The sequence below is a fragment of the Aythya marila genome (genome assembly GCF_965140915.1).
Source record: "Aythya marila genome assembly, chromosome: 2".
Lineage (NCBI taxonomy): Eukaryota > Metazoa > Chordata > Aves > Anseriformes > Anatidae > Aythya > Aythya marila.
The window spans coordinates 106,491,448-106,510,050 of NC_139043.1; the positions used below are offsets into that span (position 1 = coordinate 106,491,448).

An 18,603-nucleotide genomic window follows, 5' to 3' on the forward strand; every position below is an offset into this window, starting at 1 on the left:
ACTCATACTGATCAACTCATTTTCTGTCTGGGAAAACCTGGGCAGGGTCCAGAGATGCAATAAAAGACGACGGTTTTCTTCAAGAGCGTGTAAAACGTACTTGTGTGTTTAACCATATCTTATTTTTTTAAACTATACATCAAGATGTGATGGTTTTCTTCAAGCGTGTAAAGCATACGTGTGTTCTTATGGCTGAGTGCTGTGGTATAAAGTGTTAACTTTATACGCCAAAATGCCATTTTCGAACTTGTGAAAAGAAGGATCTTAAAGTAAATAATTATACACCACGCTAATTTATAGAAGATTATATAATAAAACGCAAACTTACTGTAAAAGAGTGCACTAAGGATCAGACAGGCTTTAACAGGGAAAGCAGAAGAAGTTTCTGTAGATTTTCTTTGGGGCACATGGAGACGTCCATCACGAGGTAGGTGTTACTCTGTTAAACAATAATAATTCTGAAAAGTGAACTCTTTAAAAATAAACAAATAAAAAAATATTTCCACAGGAGGACTTTTCGCCAGGAATTGTGTGTGATTGCTTGCTGTGGTTTCAGGAAATTGATTTTTCTCCCTGAAGAGGGGAGCGGTGATGTCTGTGGTACATCGTCTGAGGGCGGGATGGCTCCTGGATCATCTGTCTTTCATCAACCAGTGTGGCTATGAGATCTGTGACTCCGTTGCAAACCCTGGTGGTGTCACCCTCCGTCCTTCTGTCACTTCTTCCGAATATCATGCTCCTTCTACGTTTCCTGCCACCTCCTTGAGAGATGGTCCGGGTCTTGGAGATGCTGTAGAAGAAACAGAAGGTAAAACAGCTAAAACAAGATATGTATTTCGAGAAGAATTCTTTGACATTTCTAAGCCCCACATAGCTGCAGCTCCTGAGCAGCAGCTGTTGCAGGGAGATCCAGAGGTGAGTCTCGCAGAAATAAAGGCCAGCAGCAGTGCAGAGGAACCCCAAGAAGGAGCCAAGAGTGGTGGTGAAGATTCTGTTGCTGGTGCTAGGAAGGTATGTTCTCCGTAATACAGTAACCTACACTAATCCCCAGGTAACTGACCTACGTTAACATTGTCTTGCAAATTTCTGTTTCCTGAAGTTACAGAGGAGATCAAGAGCTTTTCCACAACAGATTTCAAGATGCATGGAAAATGTTAGCACTCATAAGGGTATTCTTGGGTTCCTTGTGTCAGTAATCATAGAATCATAGAATATCTGAGTTGGAAGGGACCCACATGGATCATCAAGTCTAACTCCTCCATTCCCCAGAGGACCACCCAGAAAATCAGACCATATGTCTGAGAGCATTGTCCAAATACTTCTTGAACTCCGGCAGGCTCAGTGCCCTGACCACTGCCCTGGGGAGCCTGTCCCAGTGCCCAACCACCCTCTGGATGTGCCACTTGTGACTCAAAAGCTGTCAATTGCTCATGAAATCTTCTGATGGTTATTGTGATCATGGACTCAAGCTAAACTGTGGTAGTTGTCATGATTGTCCAGATTAACAAGGTGGGAAAGACGGTACGAATTTACTTTCAATATGTAGATTGTTCAGTACTGTTCTTTGTGGACCAAAAAAGCCCCAAAGTGTCACAGGTCTAAACCAACAAATGTAACTGGGAAGACCTGTTTAATGTTCTGTTACTGGTAAACTGGCAGCTGAACAAATATCTTCCAGTGTGAGCCCAAAGGAGGCCTGAAAGTGACCTGTGGCATGCACTAATGCCACAAATAATGCAATAGCTTTGTTAAGCCTTTCTGTCATGAGAATGCCTACAGTAGGCTAGGCATTTTGAGATGTTAATTTTGCTTACTGGATTTATACTTGTGATAGGCAAAAGATGGAAAGCTTCTTCCAGTTTAAAAGAGTTAATTTGTTATTCATATATGTTTGATTATTTATTTTTTCATTATGAAGTAATATGTTTTTTTTTTTCATTGCTCATTCTGCAGAAACGTAAAAGGAAACGTGTATTCAACCAAGGTGAACTGGATGCCTTAGAATATCATACAAAGGTAAGTTTGAAGTATAAAAAATATAAAAATATGTACTTGTATAAAAATATGAGTATATTTTGCAAGTATGTGATACTTGATTTTGGGCTATATACGGAGTGCAAGACATTGTTGCAAATAAATTCTATTTTTATAGCTTGCGCCATTAATAGAAAGGTCATCTCTCCAGTCCATAAATGAATTAAGTGTATACTGAGAATATCTGCTGGGTAGATATATGTAAAAACAAACTAGACATCGAACTGTAGCTCAGAAATTTCAAAGGGCTGGAAGCTGTATTCACAGAATATTTTTTGTTTATGGATTACTGAACTTTATGCACCGGTGAGTTGAATATTGGTTGAACAGGGAGTAACTGATTTGAAATAAGCAGCATAACCTGTGCTGAAGATTGACTCATTTTTAATGTATCAGGACAGTGCTGAAGTTATTTGAAGCTTCTCTGACCAGAAGTGCTCCAAGGCGTCTTGTTTCTGCTAATGAGAAAATAATTATTTTCTCAAACATTTTACATTTTCATAATCATACTAAAGCATCGTGAATGAATTGGAATTCAAACCTCTATTGAGGCTTGTGTCAGTGATGCACTGCTGAAACTACTATCACTCAAACATCATAGTAAATCTTGAATACATCAAACATTATCCACAGATTAAGTTTACTTGTGCTTTCCTAAGTAGTGATGTGAATCTAAACAGGGACCTACACTTACTTGCCTTTCTTTATTGAATGTGGTAGTCATATTAGGCTTTTTGTTTAATTCTTCCTAGACTATATTTAAAAAACAATTTTTTTCTTTTACATGACAATGATTTTGTAGTGAATGTGTAGTTTGCTATGTTATGATGCAGATGTCCTGTAAGTATTGCTGTGAATAAGCTATGGTTGTAAAGAATTGCCTTAAATGAGAGAATTTTGAAGTTCAACATCAAACATAGGTTTATGATTGTAAACCTTCAAGTTAAGACAAAGCCCTTTAACAATAAGAATAAGGGAAGGAATCAAGAGCTTATTGTCTTATTTGTCTTTTGTTCGAAGCCTAAACTTGAAGACATTCTTTGTCTCTATAATAAGACATCTAAGTTGGTAATTAGACATCTAAGCTTTTCAAAGTGATTTAAAACCTGGAAATTACTGGTTTTAGAGCCAAGTACACATTTCAATGAAAGTTATGTTTGTGGACAGTAGCGTGAAATTAGATTAGAACTTTAATTTATGCATTCGTGCTTGTTTAGAACAATAGTATTCCACCTCTGTCTGTAAAATGTTTTATTCATCAGCCTTGGTATCTTTCTTCAGACTTCCAACTATTGCCACTTTGTCAAAACAAACAATCAAAAAACAGAAGTTAGCATGCCCCTATTATCATGCACACATAGCTTTTCAGTCAATGATATAAGTTTTTGGCAAGAATTCTTCTCCCGTTTTGCAAATTGAAAATGTTTTGATTTCTGTTTCATTTCCCTGATGATACCACACATACTCAAAAGATTTTTTTTTTCTCTATGACCATACAGATCAGGAAGCTCATTTGGGAAGGCACTTTGCATTTAGTCCAAGAAGGACTCAAAAGTGGTTTTCTTCACCATGCTACTACAGAACTCAGTTGCGGGAAGAATGTTGTTCCTGGGCACATTGACTGTGGGTTGGCTGAATTATGTGAAATGGCAAAGCAGTTTCCAGCTGTAAATGACAGTGACCATCCAGCTGTGCATGTGCTAGACGATGAAACCTCCAGTCCAGAGCAGGACCTGCTTTCGTGTGTTACAGAGAACAACTCAAACTGTGCAAAGATTGTTGTGTTAATGGGGCAGAAGTACTTGGTGCCACCAAAAAGCAGTTTCCTTTTATCTGATATTTCATGTTTACAGCCCCTGCTGAACTGTAAGTACCTTTAGTCATTAGAATGTATCACTTGTCCCCTGCCTGAGAAGGCGGGTTATTGTCAAGATAACTAAGGAACTGTTTTCTTAACATACAAGCTTTCAAAGTGGTGTTTTTAACTTTGTGCAGGTAGGTGGGGGTTTTCACAGGAGTCTTGAATGGAGTGAGGAGCCTGTGTTATGGGGAGCTTATTAGTTAGTGTCCAGGAGGCTCCTTTGAAAATCTCAGTCATGGTATTTTACGTGAAACTCAGAATGCAGCAGCTGGTGAGTGTGTTCTGAACCGTAGTGGGTCTAGAAGTCATGTAAATGCATTAAATTAGGAATAGCTATCGTGAATCATATCGTGGAATGGTTTGTGTTGGAAGGGACCTTAAAGATCACCTAGTTCCATCCCCCCTACCATTGGCAGGGATACCTCTGCCTCTTCTGTGAAAAGAGCTCCTCTCCTATGAGGAAAGGCTGAGAGAGCTGGGGATGTTTCCCCTGGAGAAAAGGCTCCAGGGTGATCTTTATACAGTTTTTTGATTGCTTAGAGGGGGCTTAAAAAAAAGGAGAGCAACTTTTTGCTCAGGTGGATAATAATAGGACAAGGGGGAAAGGTTTTAAACTAAAAGGGGGAGATTTAGATTAGAAGTTAGGAGGAAGCTCTTTACAGTGAGGGTGGTGAGGCATTGGAACAGGTTGCCCAGAGAAGTTGTGGATGCCCCTGGGTAACCTGATCTAGTGCATGGCATCCCTGCCCATTTCTGGGGGATTGATCTTTTAGGTCCCTTCCAACCCAAACCATTCTGTGGTTCACTAGACCAGGGTGTTCACAGCCTCATCCAACCTGGCCTTGAACACCTCCAGGGGTGGGGCATCCACAGCTTCTCTGGGCAACCTGTGCCACTGCCTCAACACCACCACAGTGAAGAATTTCTTCCTAATGTCTAATCTAATCCTAGCCTTGAAGCTGTTCCCCCTTGTCCTAACGCTACACTCCCTGACAAAGGGTCACTTCCTAGCTTTTCTGTAGGCCCCATTTAGGTACCGGAAGGCTGCCATAAGGTTTCCCCCAAGCCTATTCTTCTCCATGCTGAACAACCCCAACTCTTTCAGCCTGGCCTCACAGGAGAGGTGCTCCAGCCTCTTGATCATCTTTGTGGCCCTCCTCTGGACCTGCTCTACCAGATCCACATCCTTCTTGTGCTGGGGGCCCCAGAGCTGAACGCAGTGCCCCAGGTGGCAGTCTCAGAGTGGAGTAGAGGCAGTGAGTCACCTCCCTCGGCCACGTTTCTTTCAATGCAGCGCAGCATACAGTTGGTTTTCTTGGCTGCAAGCACACACTGCCAGATCATATTGAGCTTCTCATCAACCATCATCCCCAGGTCCTTCTCCTCAGGGCTGCTCTCCATCCATTCTCCACCCAGCCTGTGTTTGTGCTGGGATTGCCCTGGCCCAGGTGCAGGACCTTGCACTTGGCCTTGTTGATCCTCACGAGGTTTGCACAGCCCCACCTCTCCAGCCTGTCCATCTCCCTCTGGATGGCATCCCTGCCCTCCAGCCTTCTGACAACACCACACACTTTGATGTCTCTGCTGATGAGTCCTATCTCTTGGGATGGGGCTTTAATATAGGTAAAAGCATGCTGCTGCTGGAAGGCTGTTCCTGCTGTCTTGGTCTTCAGATGGATTAGACATGAGACAGGCCTGGGGTTATGCGGTTTAAAGCAAGCATTCCCTTTCAGCTTCCTCCTGTACGACGGCAGTGTTTATATAGACTGGCATTAACTTGACTGTGAAACCAAGTCCAGTGTCCCACTGAGATGACAACAGTTCCAAAGGCTGCTGCACCCAACTGGAGGTGAAAACCACTGTAGCAGGAACAGGAGTACCAAACATGAGCTGACTTCTCAGCTGATATATTTCACGGCCAAGAGTATTGGCTTAAGCTAGTGACAGGGAAATGGTGGGATTTTAGAATTAATACCTCCTCTGTACAAGTAATTTGAAAGCTATCCAAGCCAGTGGTCCCCAGCCTTGATGGGTCAAGCAAAAAGCTTTAACCTGACAACATGCAGCAGTCTTCACCAAACTGAATCATAGAATCATTAAGATTGGAAAAGACCTCCAAGATCATCTGATCCAACCATCCCTCTACTACCATTATCACCCACTAAACCGTGTCCCCAAGCACCACGTCCAACCTTTCCTTGAACACCCCCAGGGATGGTGATGCCACCACCTGCCTGGGCAACCCGTTCCAATGCTTAACCACTCTGAGAAGAAATGTCTCCTCATTTCCAACCTGAACTGACCCTGGAACAACTTGAGGCCATTTCTTCTTGTCCTATTGCTAGTTATCTGCTTAAAGAGGCTGACCCCCAGCTCCCCACCCCTTCCTTTCAGGTAGCTGTAGAGAGCAACAAGGTTTCCCCTGAGCCTCCTCTTCTCCAGACTAAACACTCCCAGTTCCCTCATCTGCTCCTCACAGGACTTCCAGGCCTTCACCAGCTTCATAGCCCTTCTCTGGGGGCTAATCATTTCATTTGCTTTCAGTTTGACTACTACTACTGATAAATTATATATTATTATTATTATTTTTACCTGCAGCTGAGCTTCATCAAGCAGTCTTTTAGGAAAGATGTTGCCTGTGAGTAGGAGCTAGGGATTACCTCTCTATCCTCTAACCAGTAATTTTGGATTTGTGAGCAATATTTGCTTCCTCCAGTCTAATACTAAACTTAGATGATTACTGTTTCATATATATATTTTAAATTAATAAGGCAGGTGGGAGGTGGTATCCTGTTATTGGAGTAACAATTCTATGTCTCAAGTCCAAATTTTAGCCAGTGGGCTTTTTTGGGGGAAGAAATAACTGTCTTCTGAGTCACAATTGTGCACGTAGCAGGTTTGGCTTCTCCTGAAGATCAGACAGCAGTCTAAGAAATTTTAGAAAATGCTTTTTAAGTAACCAACAGTGAATATTAATATAATGCTTTGACTTCAGATTTTTTTTTTCCCCAAGATTTCTCTTTCTATTGTCCACTATTTTCAATTTCCCACACTGTCTCTTAACCTCAAGTAGCATAAAACATGCTGTTTTTCAGGGCTGGTTTGGAGCTCTGCATGTCCAAATTGGCCTGCTGAAAGATCAGACAGCACAGGAAACTTGTGTTCAGTGCTGCAACGTTTTACTCAGCTGGATGCCTTATTACATCGCTTTTTCAGGAAATCTGCAAAACCTTTCATGTCTTGGGGAATTGTACTTCAGATTTTTATTTGAAATTCCCCACGAGGTTCAGCATTTCTTGGAGGAATCACACCCAACTTACACAAACTTTCTTTCCTCAGCTTAGAACTATGAGAAGTATATGATTATCTGAATTAAAACAAGCGTGCTAGAAGTCTTTAAACTTTTTTATTCCAAATAATGAAAGAAAAGAAAGTTTGCATCTTTGTTGCATAGTGTTGTTGGTATTTTGGATGTTGGTATATAAACCTTTATCAATTTTAACTAGTATGTTTATTTTAAAACTTAACTTACTGGTTTCTTTGATTTTTTTTTTTTTTTTTTTTGTAATTTTACTTCCCAGACAAGAAAAAATATGATGTAATAGTGATTGATCCACCATGGGAGAACAAATCTGTTAAAAGGAGTAACAGGTAAGTTTTACTGTAAAATCAGACATTGTCATTTCTGCTTATAATGGATAATTGACATGTTAATGTAGTGCAGACAAATGTAACCGTGAGATTGTAGCTTAAACTAGCAAAGTTTTGCTAGTAGGCATTTCGACATTTACCTACCTTCAAGACAAATAATCGTCTCAGGGATTTTACTGAAATGGTTTGAATACTTCCCCTACAAAATATTTTCAGGAGTAAATCTTAAACTACCTAACTGGTGAAAGAACAGTAGCTCACTAGACTGCTAAGGAAGGCCTGGAGTCTACTGTTTTTTAAGGTCTAGGTCATGCAGATACTCATTTGAAATTCTTAGAGTTACTTTAGAGGACATAAAGCTAGATAAATATTTCAAATATTTCTTGGACTGAGGTCCACTTCAGAAGTCCTAGTTGTTTATTTTTTTAATTTCTTTTTAATTTGAGCTTCAGTCTGAGGAGAAGAGAAAGTGATAATGCAGCAGTAAAATCCTCAAGCGCAATAGGAACTTTCAGAGTAATGTGCTTTATGAAGTCATTAACTTAGAACTTTATGGGCCTCTTTTTCTACTGAGTAACATCAAGTTTATGCCAGTGGAGCTCCCTTGATTACCATAGAACTGCATCCATGTGAAAAAGAAGGACAAGGGGAAAATACAGCCTTGTAACTTTCCAGAATAATACCTGCAGTAACTTTTTAAACGTGCTATGAAGATGTAATTTCAAATGCACAGATTGACTAGTAGGTTTTACATTAAAAGCCCTACAGAAACCTCTAGGAACTTAGTGAAAGTCATTCAAGTGTATTTCTTACCTATACAAATTACTCAAAGGAAAGTTTTATAAATTCACAGAGATGAATTAGCCATCTAGACCCTCTCTCCCTTACAAAATAAAGCCAGAAGGTGGCTTTGTCACTGCTGTTAGTTACCTTATTGATGGATAATCTTTAAGCGTTTCACATCTGGGTTGTGAATCCTGTTTTCTCTGAGTGATATAGTCTAGAAGGTATTTTGGATTTCATCCTTGTTACCTGGTTCTCGTGTTCTTGCTGTTGTGTTGTATAGGGATCCCAGGTGCCCAGACGGTGGCTATGGATTCCAGTAAGCAGTGTGCCAATGTTTGTGATGCTGTAATGTGTAGGTTTCACAAATTGCAACTGTCTAAAAATGTAGAATAACATTACAAGAAAAATGGTAGAACAGGACAGAATCTGGGAATACATACTTGTATTCACCAATGTAGAAGACAGTTCACTCAAAAACATGCAGAACTGTTCCTCTGAATAACAACCCACAGAAACTTAAAATCATTGATAACTTTTACATAGTTGGAGAAATCACAGAATCACAGAATTGTCTAGGTTGGAAGAGACCTCAAGATCATTTAGTCCAATCTTTGACCTAACACTAACAAGTCCTCCACTAAACCATATCATTAAGCTCTACATCTAAACGTCTTTTAAAGACCTCCAGGGGTGGTGACTCTGCCACTTCCCTGGGCACCCATTCCAATGCCTCACAACCCTTTCGGTAAAGAAGTTCTTCCTAATATCCAACAAATGATTACTCTTTTGTGACCATTTAACTTGCCAGTCAAAGAAGTGTTGCCCTTGTACTTGTAAATGACTCACTCCTCATTTTCATTCAGAGGATAGATAGCTTAGTATGAAAAGTGAATAACGTTGACTAGAGCAAAGAGCTAATATCATAATAGTTAAATTGGGGGAATAGAAGAAATAGGTAGTTATAGGTTCTGCTCAGTAAAACTTTAAGTAATGATTTTATATCAGAATCCAACAGATTTGGCCACTGGGTGTCACTCTTGACCTATTGTTTATGAATTCCTCTGCTGTCGGAAGATATTTCTTAAAGCATCTTGGCAGTGTAATTTCCTTATCCGTTTTTGTTGCTTTACAATTTTTATTTTTGGTGGGTGCTAACTTGCTTTCTCACTGTATTGGTGTATAGATACAGCCACTTGTCTTCATGGCAAATCAAGCAGATTCCCGTAGCAGCACTGGCTGCGCCAGATTGTCTTATCATCACGTGGGTGACTAACAGACAGAAGCACTTGCGTTTTGTTAAGGATGAACTTTATCCTCATTGGTCCGTGAAAACGCTTGCTGAGTGGCACTGGGTAAAAGTAAGTTCTCAGTTTGCTTTCTTTCTTTCTTGGAGACTGAGAGGGCTTGCACTGTGATACTTCATAGTTTAATAAATTGTCCATTTATTACCAGGTGCTTTTCTATTGAAAGGTGTAGTGTTGTCAATGTCTTCCTTTTTATTAAAAAAGGTGTCTTGTTGGGAGAATCAGATATGAAAATTTTCCACTGTGTATCTTTAACTCCTTTGTGTCAGATTACTAGATCTGGAGAATTTGTTTTACCCTTGGATTCTTTCCACAAAAAGCCATACGAAGTTCTTATACTGGGGAGAGTTCAAGGAAGCGTGAAGGAAGCCCAAAGGTATGCCAGACAATGGTACACGTCTCTTTTTGAGGCTGCTGTGTATCACTACTTGTGTGTCACTTGTTCATAATACAGTATTATGTCCCCAGATCTCCTTTTGACGTCATCTTTTGGATGGCTTTGGGGTGAGGGAGTTCTTTAGTGAGATTAAGGGACAGAATGCTTTGCCTGTTCCTTACGTCTGTCTTTGTTGGGGAACTGACTCAAATAAAAGTTGTGTGGGCTTGCTTTGCTGACAAGTTCCATTTGAGCATGAGTCCTTAGCACAAGCTGAAGCCATTTTGGGGTTGCTGGTGTTTTTCTATACATGAAAACATACAGGACTGTAGTGCTTCTCCTTGATGGCTTTGCATGGCCATTGTTAACAATGTTTTGGCTAAAGCCTCTGTGGATTTCAGAAACTCCTTTTACATAATATGAGTGAGCAACATTTAACTGCCCTTACACCTACCTGAAATTTGATGGTGAATGACCACAGTTTGTTATCAGAGGTAGCTCTGTGAGAGCTATGTGCACCCCATTTGGTGGTATACATTCTCATGCTTCTTTTCTTCTTCTGGTTTATACAACAGGAAATCTGAAGACATACTTCCAATTCCAGAACATAAATTAATTGTCAGCATACCCTGCAGCCTGCATTCACATAAACCCCCTCTCACTGGTATGTTTTTGTTGATTTGTGGTGGTTCTGTAGAGCATTTGACTCGGATATCGGAGGTGGTGTACCTAGAATTAGATATCTTTATAAGTGATGTATTTTAATTTCCCATATGCCAAATAATTTGAGGAATCATAGGTCCTGTTGAGTCAATGTTTCTAAAAATTCTTTCAAGGCATCTAAGTTTTAGTCCCTAAAAATGAGTATGAAGAGTAAAACTTCATTGTTGTGTGAATATTTGGGGTAGAATTTTTTTTTTAATTATTTTTAAATTTTCTATTTAAAAAGACTTTTCTTCATTTATTTCAAAATCCTTCAGGAACAGATTACAAATACTGTTTATATTAAGTTGTTCCAAAGGACGTAAAGTTCCTTTGGTGGTGGTGGGGAGCTTTGGGAATATATAAAATGAAATATCTCCTAGTTAGCTAATAGAAGCAGAAACCTCTTTAACATATCATCCTGAAAAAAATGTTTTTATTTCTGTGTGAGTTGTTTGTATGCCTGCAGTACAGTTCTGCCTTTAAATCCAAAATCTTAATCCTTTACAAACTGTTAACAATAGGCAACAAAGAAGCCACATCCTGTTTATTTCTTATGAGCAATATTTAATTTACTGAAATTGGTGTAGTAAATTCAACTAATCAGGTAGAAAGGGCATGAATAATTCCAACTTTTCAGAGTTTAGTCCAAAGGATTTAAAGACTTATGTGTGATGTGTTACCTTTTGCGTGTTATTCTGGAGAAAGCCTAACTTGACTGCTTTTATCTATACATAGTCATCCTTCTTTCATCGCTGTAGCACCTGAGTGCCTTACAGTGATGTGGTAAGAGGTATTAAATATGTTTATCACAAAAATGATGTCATCCTCCCCCAAGGGGAGAACTCATGATGGATCTATAAATATTCCTGGTTCACATGGTGCTGTGTAATCGCATCACAAAAGGCAGGTAGAAGAAATGCAGGCTGCTGTTGGAGAGGAGAGGCATCACAGGCAATGTTCCCTTCATTGTGCTGACATGCTTTCCTCTTTTTGTGCCCAAGGAACAGAACGACTTCAGTTGAGGAGCTAATCTGAACCGGTGTTACTCTTCAGGGAGGCTTCCAAATTTGTGTTTGAGGCTTCTATTTGTTATTAAATTAACATGCATATATATATCTGTTCAAAAACTAGTAGTTGACACATGCTTTGGTTAGGTTAAAAAAAAAAAGAGCTATTCTGGGAAGATCTGTTTCCAGCTCTGAAGCTACATCTTTAAGAATGATGGCTACAGCAGAACGTATGTGTGTTGATTTAAGCTGATGAGTGGCAGAGCTCTGATTTGTGAGGCAGCCACCTAGGGCCTTTTCAGAAAACCAATACTTTAGCAGCACACTTGTACACAAACAGGAAACCTGTGAGGTATCCAGGGGTGCAAATCAGCAGTTTGTACATATTAGAGAGAACTCTAGTGCCAGCATGGTCCTCAGAACACTTCCTCTCTGTGGGGCAGAATCTAGAAACTGTATCTTTGAAACTTTTAAAATAATGATCTTGAATGGGTTTTGAAATAACTTGTCTGTAATGATTTCTTAAGTCTTTACTTAGACATTTCAAGTCTTTACTTGAGAGATTTGATACCACTGTGCAGCATTTATGTTTCTGCTTGAAGAATGAATTTGCTATCGAGCAGTATCAGTGGCTAACAGTTTTTATAAGAAATCCGTGTGCATCTACAGTACTGGCAGCTTCATTCAGAACAGGGTGTGGAATGAAAAGGTAGACTATAAGACAAAAACTAATTGCTGATGATTTGATTTCGGTATTATGAAAGGGGATTGCTTTCACGATCGGACAATATTCTCAAGTGGCCAGTAGAGAGCAGCTGAGCTACATCCTAGAGTGGTTCAGAGGAAATGTGAACAGAAGCAGAGATTCGGCAATGGGGGAGAAGGACACTTGATGAGTCACACACATTCTTTATGCTTTGTTTAAGTAGTAACAAAGCCAAAAATATTAGTATTTACTGATGCTGTCTGGCACTTTATTTCTAGTTGCTACTGTAAAGGCTGTATGTTGGTACATACATAGCCACTTAATGACTTATTATAACAGTTTATCTCTCTGGGGGAAGAGGAAGATGTAAATTAAAGTAAGCCATCAAAAAGAGATGTTTGGGTTCCTGCAGTGCATTTAACTACGAAATTGCGACTGTAGGGGTTTTTGGTGATGCATGTGCTGTGTTCAATGCTTAGAGCCCTAATATGTCATTGTAAATGTACTTAAACTGCTTTATGCAAATGCATTAAAATGAAATTTTATCATGTCTGGTTTTGATTCAAGTAACAGCAGGTTTTCTTCCTAATTCAATTCGCTGTTGCTCTTAGAAGACATAGAAGGTATTCTGCTACACAGACGTTGTAAAGCAATGTTGAACTTCAAACACCTTTTTTTTTTTTTATAGATTCTTCTTGTTATAGGCGTTTCTCCTTCAGTATTCTAGCATGTACACTTATTACTAGAAAACAATATTGCCATATAGGATTATGCCTAAAAACATTGGTATTAGTTCTTGGCTATGTTCTAGCTGCTCTGCAGATCTCCAGCAGAAGTATGCAATGGAAAGTCCTAGGAAGTCACTTCTTCTGCAGCAGTCTATGGCTTGTTAGTCAGTCATGAAAGTGATCTTGGAAGTAAAAAGAAGTAAATGCTTCTCATTTCCTTATGTACCTTGTGAGCCCTTGTGTTTGACTAATTGGTAGGTACATTAAAATCTGGGTTTCCTGAAGCTCAGGAAAGATACAGAAGTATAAGGCCGTCTTTGTTCTCAGTTTCTCATTGTTTTTTCTGGTCCTGTTCTGGTCAAGGATTAGACAAACCAGGCAATAAGGGCCTCTATATTGCAAAATCTTCTGAAGGGTTACTATGAAATGAGTTCAATCACATGAGGGCTGTGCTTTGTATGGCTCACAAATCAGACAGTAAAAAGACAGTAAAATTGTTTACACATTACATATCCAATTTGCTGTGCAGAATTTATTGTTCAGGTAATGAGACGTTACCTAAAAGAGAAGGGGAGACTTCTGCTGGTTTCAGTAATGGTTCCTCCTTTTGCTCATTTAAACATTTTTAACAGCATGCATCTTAGATAACCTGTTTGAGATCAAGAGTAAGGAGGTTTGACAGGTATCATGCCTGACCTCAGGATTGTGCTTTAGAAGGAGATGGATTTTTGAGAAGACTGGTATTACATCTACCAGCCAGATTTTTGCTAGCTTTGTGGGCATTAGATTCCCAGGTACAGATGCCTGAGTTGCTGCTGTAGTGTTTGACACCTGCAAATGATGAAGAAGAATCTCTTTAGTCTCTTTTAAGCTGTTTATTGTCAATGGTCTCTGTAAGCATATAGAAATATACATACATATATATTTAAATCTATTGCTATTGTAGAAAAATGAATATTTGGTATTTCTACTATCCTCTAACCTGTTGTCAGGGGAAAAACTCCAGAATTTCTTTAAGGGCTGCAAGTTAGATCCATGTTTCTTAAAGTAGCCCTCTGGTAATATAAAGGCCATAGAAGCCTAACAAAGAGGCTGTAGTTTATAACTTAAAATAGGAAAAGTTGGTGTTCAAGGAAACCAGTGTAATGAGATTTTATGCCAACAAAATGGAGCCACGTTATTGCCCTCTTGATATGCTAATTTCCCTTGCAGCGAAGGTTACTGCCTGATGTGATTATGTAAATACCATATCCAAGCAATGAAAAATCAGACTATAATGTGATCTTGAATTATATGTAATCTGTCTCTGTTTTTTTTCAGAATAGCTTTATATAGAAAGGCCTTTTCTCTAAGAGTGTGAGAGAGGAAGATTCTTGGGTCTTCCTTTTTTAATTTTATGACCAATTTGATTGAAAGATTGGGCCAGTCTTCTGGCACAACGATGAGCTGACCATTTTTGGCTACCTCTTCTTTTGCTTTTTGGCAAACCAATCCATTAGGTGTGTGGTTAAATCAACTAAGTATGTTTTCAAACTTTTTTCTCTTAGGGATGGAAGTTTTTGGTGCATAGTAGTAGCTGCTTCTGATTGCTGGACGTAGTGCTGTGATGATACTTGTAATCTATACGTTTCAGGAACAAATGTCAATGCTCCTCATGTGCTACTAATGAAATGTTGTCACCTAATAATTGCTTCTTCTGCTGAAGTATTAAAATGGTTCTGTCTTATTTTGATACTGAGGAGGAAAAAATCATGTAATGCCTGTACTCCGCAGTACGCTGTTTTGACCCTAATGGGTGTAAGATCATGCAATGTCCTACAGCTGTCAGGGTCTGCTCTCAGGGAGCTTACCAAAAGCTTTGGAGCTTTGCATTCCACAGCCTCCCTTCTCTTCTGTGGAAAAAATCCATCCTCCTGCAATACGGGCTTTTTTAGATGATCAGGAGAGTAGAGTTTTGGAAGACCTTTGTTAAAATGTTGGCAGCAAATAGTGCACAAGAAATCCTTAATTAAATAGAGCCTGGAAAAGGAACAATAAACTTTACCGCCTTATTTTTCTTCGAATATGGTGGGTTTGCAAAATAGTACAAAAGCAGCTTCTCAGAAGTGGTATCAATTTAGATGAACTTCACTGACACTGAACAGCAATATTCGGTGAGCAAGTTTTCTGTCAGAACGTACACTTTCCTGTAAAGCTCTCCTCTGCAAATGTTAGATTTGTTTAAATATTTTAGCTTGCCTCTGAAAGGAGCAGGTTTTTAGAATAAGGCTCCTGCTGGTAGCAGTCTTTTGATGATAACCCATCTGAGACATTCTTTTGACATTTGTTAAAGAGTGGGAGAAGGAAAATGGATTTATATGCTGTACCAAAATAGAGGAATATTGGAAAATGCATATTACAAAATATTTGAGTAAGTTTTGAAGGAAGCAATCATTTAGGTGGGGAATGCTTCTGGGGTTCATTAACACTCATTAGCATGTGAAGTGGATGCTTATTTTTCTGCAGCAAGAGCAGTCCATGACAAGAGCAGCTGTCTCACATGGGCAGTCTGTGTCTGGCAAACTCGGTGCAAAAAGTCAGAACTTGGATTGAACCCCAAAAAAGCATTCCCTCTCATGCTTTAATATATGCTGATTAGATGTGGTTTTGCTTTCTGATATAATCATATCTGAAGAGATATGTCAAACTATAGGATTTCTGAACTGTACTTTTAAGCTACAGAAATTCAGAGACTTCAGAGAAATTTGAACAGAACTGAACCTGATATGCTTTAAATATACTTTAAATAAGGAAATAATTTCTTAGCTTTTGTTATTTTGTCCTCAGTCACAAAAATAAAAGCTTAGGACATAATTTTTAGTATAAATATGTTTTTCAGTCTTTCTTCCACCTTTGTATTGAAGGATATTCCTTAAACCTTTGCTTTTCCCATGGATGTTTTTATAGGTAATGAATTTGTATCTTATTTCCTGAAACCTGGTTAAGAGTTTCTTTGACCCAGCCACCAAATAAATGTCTCTGTGTGGCAGGTAACACATTTAACAGTAAGGTGTTTGCAGTAGTACTTCTTGGGTGAAATGTTATAACCAAGGTCTTCTTCTATCACTCCAAGAATAATCATAATCACACTTGATGTGTGATAGGCATCTATTTATTGAGTTTTAAACAATAAAAATGTCCAACTGTAGAAGAAATTTGAGATTTGTTACCGAATGAAAGAACAGAGTTACATAGATACTTCTTTAGTTGCCAAGTTGCTATTGTGGGGGGAAAAAAAAGCCCTTGCATTTTTATAATCCTTTTAATGCTTATTGTTTAAATAAACATTTAAACAATAAACATTTAAATAATGTTTATTTAAACTGGTGTTTTTTTTGTTTTTTTTTTTTTTTTTTACTTTTCAACTATTTTTTCATCAAAAAAAAAAAAGTTTTTATCCCCTTTTAAGATGCAGCAGAAAAGAGTGCAATCTTAATCAAGGAAGGAGCCTGTCTATTTATAGAAACGTTGCCCTTGTGTTATAGGAGCTAATTGAGCCTTTAGGAGGTGTTTTGTTGACATTTGTGAGAAATTTAGAACTCACCCATGTAGATGATGAAATAAATCCTCATTGCCTTTCTTTAAATGAAAACCAATAAATCAAGACTATTGAAGGCCTTGACCACATTGTGCAGAATCTCAAGGGCACTTATTTTAAATGACTTTCTCACTACAAATAGTCCAGCTGTTTAATCAAAACTCTAAAATTAATTTGCTGTCTCTCCCCTTTTTTAATGAAACATTCCGTTTTTCATCTGCTAACAGCACAGGGGAGATTTTATTTATTTTTATATTTATGATTACTCTTGCTGTTTGTACCTTTGTCGTTGTTATCCTCAACTTTTTTTTTCTTCTTATCTTGCACAGCAGTTCTGGCAGAGTTTGTCAAACCAGATGTGGAGTGCTTGGAGTTGTTTGCTCGCAACCTGCAGCCTGGCTGGACCAGCTGGGGAAATGAGGTTCTGAAGTTTCAGCACATTGATTATTTCACTGTTTTGCAGAATGAAAACCGACTGGGTCTTGTAGCTTAATTCTGGAATTCCACTCCTTCCTAGCAGCCTCAAGAACTTGCTTTTCTTATAGGTAGTGCACTCGGAAGGTAACAGAAATGAAACTGACTGCACTTCAGTTAATTCTTGCAGTGACAGAATATCTGGTTAATAGTATCTTAAGATTTGTACAAGTTTTTCCTGTATTTTGAGGGTCCTGGAATAGTTAAATACTTATGTTAGTGTACCTCCATCCCTGTTTTTTTTTAATTACTTTTTTTTTTAACCTCAGGAAAAGGAAGATATTTTTGAGTATTCTTATTTCCAACTATCATAAATCTAAGCATCATAAGTGCTACAGCATTACACACATAATGTGTTCTTTTAGAGTGTAATTTTTAAAGAGTGGCAATCAGCGTAAATAGTTCAGCATTACAAATGTTTCCTGAAAGTAGATTGATCTTTGCAAAACAGTGGATTTTGAACTAAAATAATTACGAAGGCAAAGTATTCTCCTGCATATTTGTATCTGTCTGTCAACCTCCGAAGAAATACAGGGGGCAATGCTTGTGTTAATTGGCAAATGAATTGTTGATCAAGTGTATTCTATGAAAAAATTAGACTTTAAAAAGTCATCAATTCCATCTTTCTGTGTATGATAATTCATCAAAGTCTCAATAACCTTACAATATCTGCATATTTTTTCAGTTAAATCTAAGAGCTTAACTGATTTAACTGAAATTTTAATAGACTTTAGATATTTTATACATTCTCTTCTCTTATATTCGTGAAGCAGAAAAAAGCCCTCACAGTGAGCTGTATTTTTCAGCTTACCTAAAAATTGTCTTATAAGAATAGTGCATTTTGTGTCTTTTGCTGCACTTAGACTTGCTTTGAAAAGGAAAAATTAGAGACTTATTGAAGCTCTGCCTCTTGCTCATTTGCAGCTGTAGAGGCAGAATGGCTGGACAGTGTTTTTCATGATGGCAAATTCATGTGTTCTGACTGCTCATAATGGGGAACAAAATGCATTGCATGCATTTTCTTTTTACTTTTATTTCGCTTTCGGTAGTCTGATGTGCTGGTGAAGTTTTAATTTAAATCTTTTAATGTTAACTGACCTTTTTTATGGTTTTGTAATAAAAAGTAAAATAAAAACTTGTCAGTGTCTTATTTTCAGGCTCAGTTTCTGCATTACCATTTAGTTTCATGTTTAGCTTATTGTAGTAGTAAAATTGACAAAACAAGGAAAATAACTTTTTTTATTTTTTTTACAGTAGTTATGTCTAATTGAGCATATGTTTAAGTAAACAACATAACAATGTAAACATACCAGGCAAAGCGCTCCTTGCTGCATGATTTTATTGATCCTATGCTTTAAATTGTCAGTAATATAAGTAACCTCACCTTCAACTAT

At 38.3% G+C, this 18,603-nt stretch overlaps 1 protein-coding gene across 4 annotated transcripts; it reads left to right on the plus strand.

Annotated features, from left to right (window-relative positions):
- Window positions 1-514: 514 nt before the first annotated feature.
- METTL4 (methyltransferase 4, N6-adenosine) lies at window positions 515-18,355 on the plus strand. Of its 4 annotated transcripts, none has more exons than XM_082752338.1 (8): window positions 515-1,011; window positions 1,954-2,016; window positions 3,534-3,900; window positions 7,477-7,546; window positions 9,516-9,690; window positions 9,906-10,012; window positions 10,588-10,676; window positions 17,065-18,355. In XM_082752338.1, the coding sequence occupies exons 1-8, from the start codon at window positions 592-594 to the stop codon at window positions 17,226-17,228; spliced, it is 1,455 nt and encodes a 484-aa protein (XP_082608464.1). In that variant the 5' UTR covers window positions 515-591; the 3' UTR covers window positions 17,229-18,355. The 4 variants fall into 4 exon arrangements, with proteins under 4 accessions (XP_082608464.1, XP_082608465.1, XP_082608466.1 ...); XM_082752339.1 differs by having other exon boundaries at window positions 17,068-18,355; XM_082752340.1 differs by lacking the exons at window positions 9,906-10,012; window positions 10,588-10,676.
- The last annotated feature ends 248 nt before the right edge of the window (window positions 18,356-18,603 follow it).

Bases quoted from the DNA above. Each gene is read 5' to 3' on its own strand.
- METTL4 (XM_082752338.1), top strand. From the start codon at position 592: ATGTCTGTGGTACATCGTCTGAGGGCGGGATGGCTCCTGGATCATCTG. The intron at 1,012-1,953 runs GTATGTTCTCCG...CTCATTCTGCAG, and splicing joins CTGTTGCTGGTGCTAGGAAG to AAACGTAAAAGGAAACGTGT. The intron at 9,691-9,905 runs GTAAGTTCTCAG...CCTTTGTGTCAG, and splicing joins CTGAGTGGCACTGGGTAAAA to ATTACTAGATCTGGAGAATT.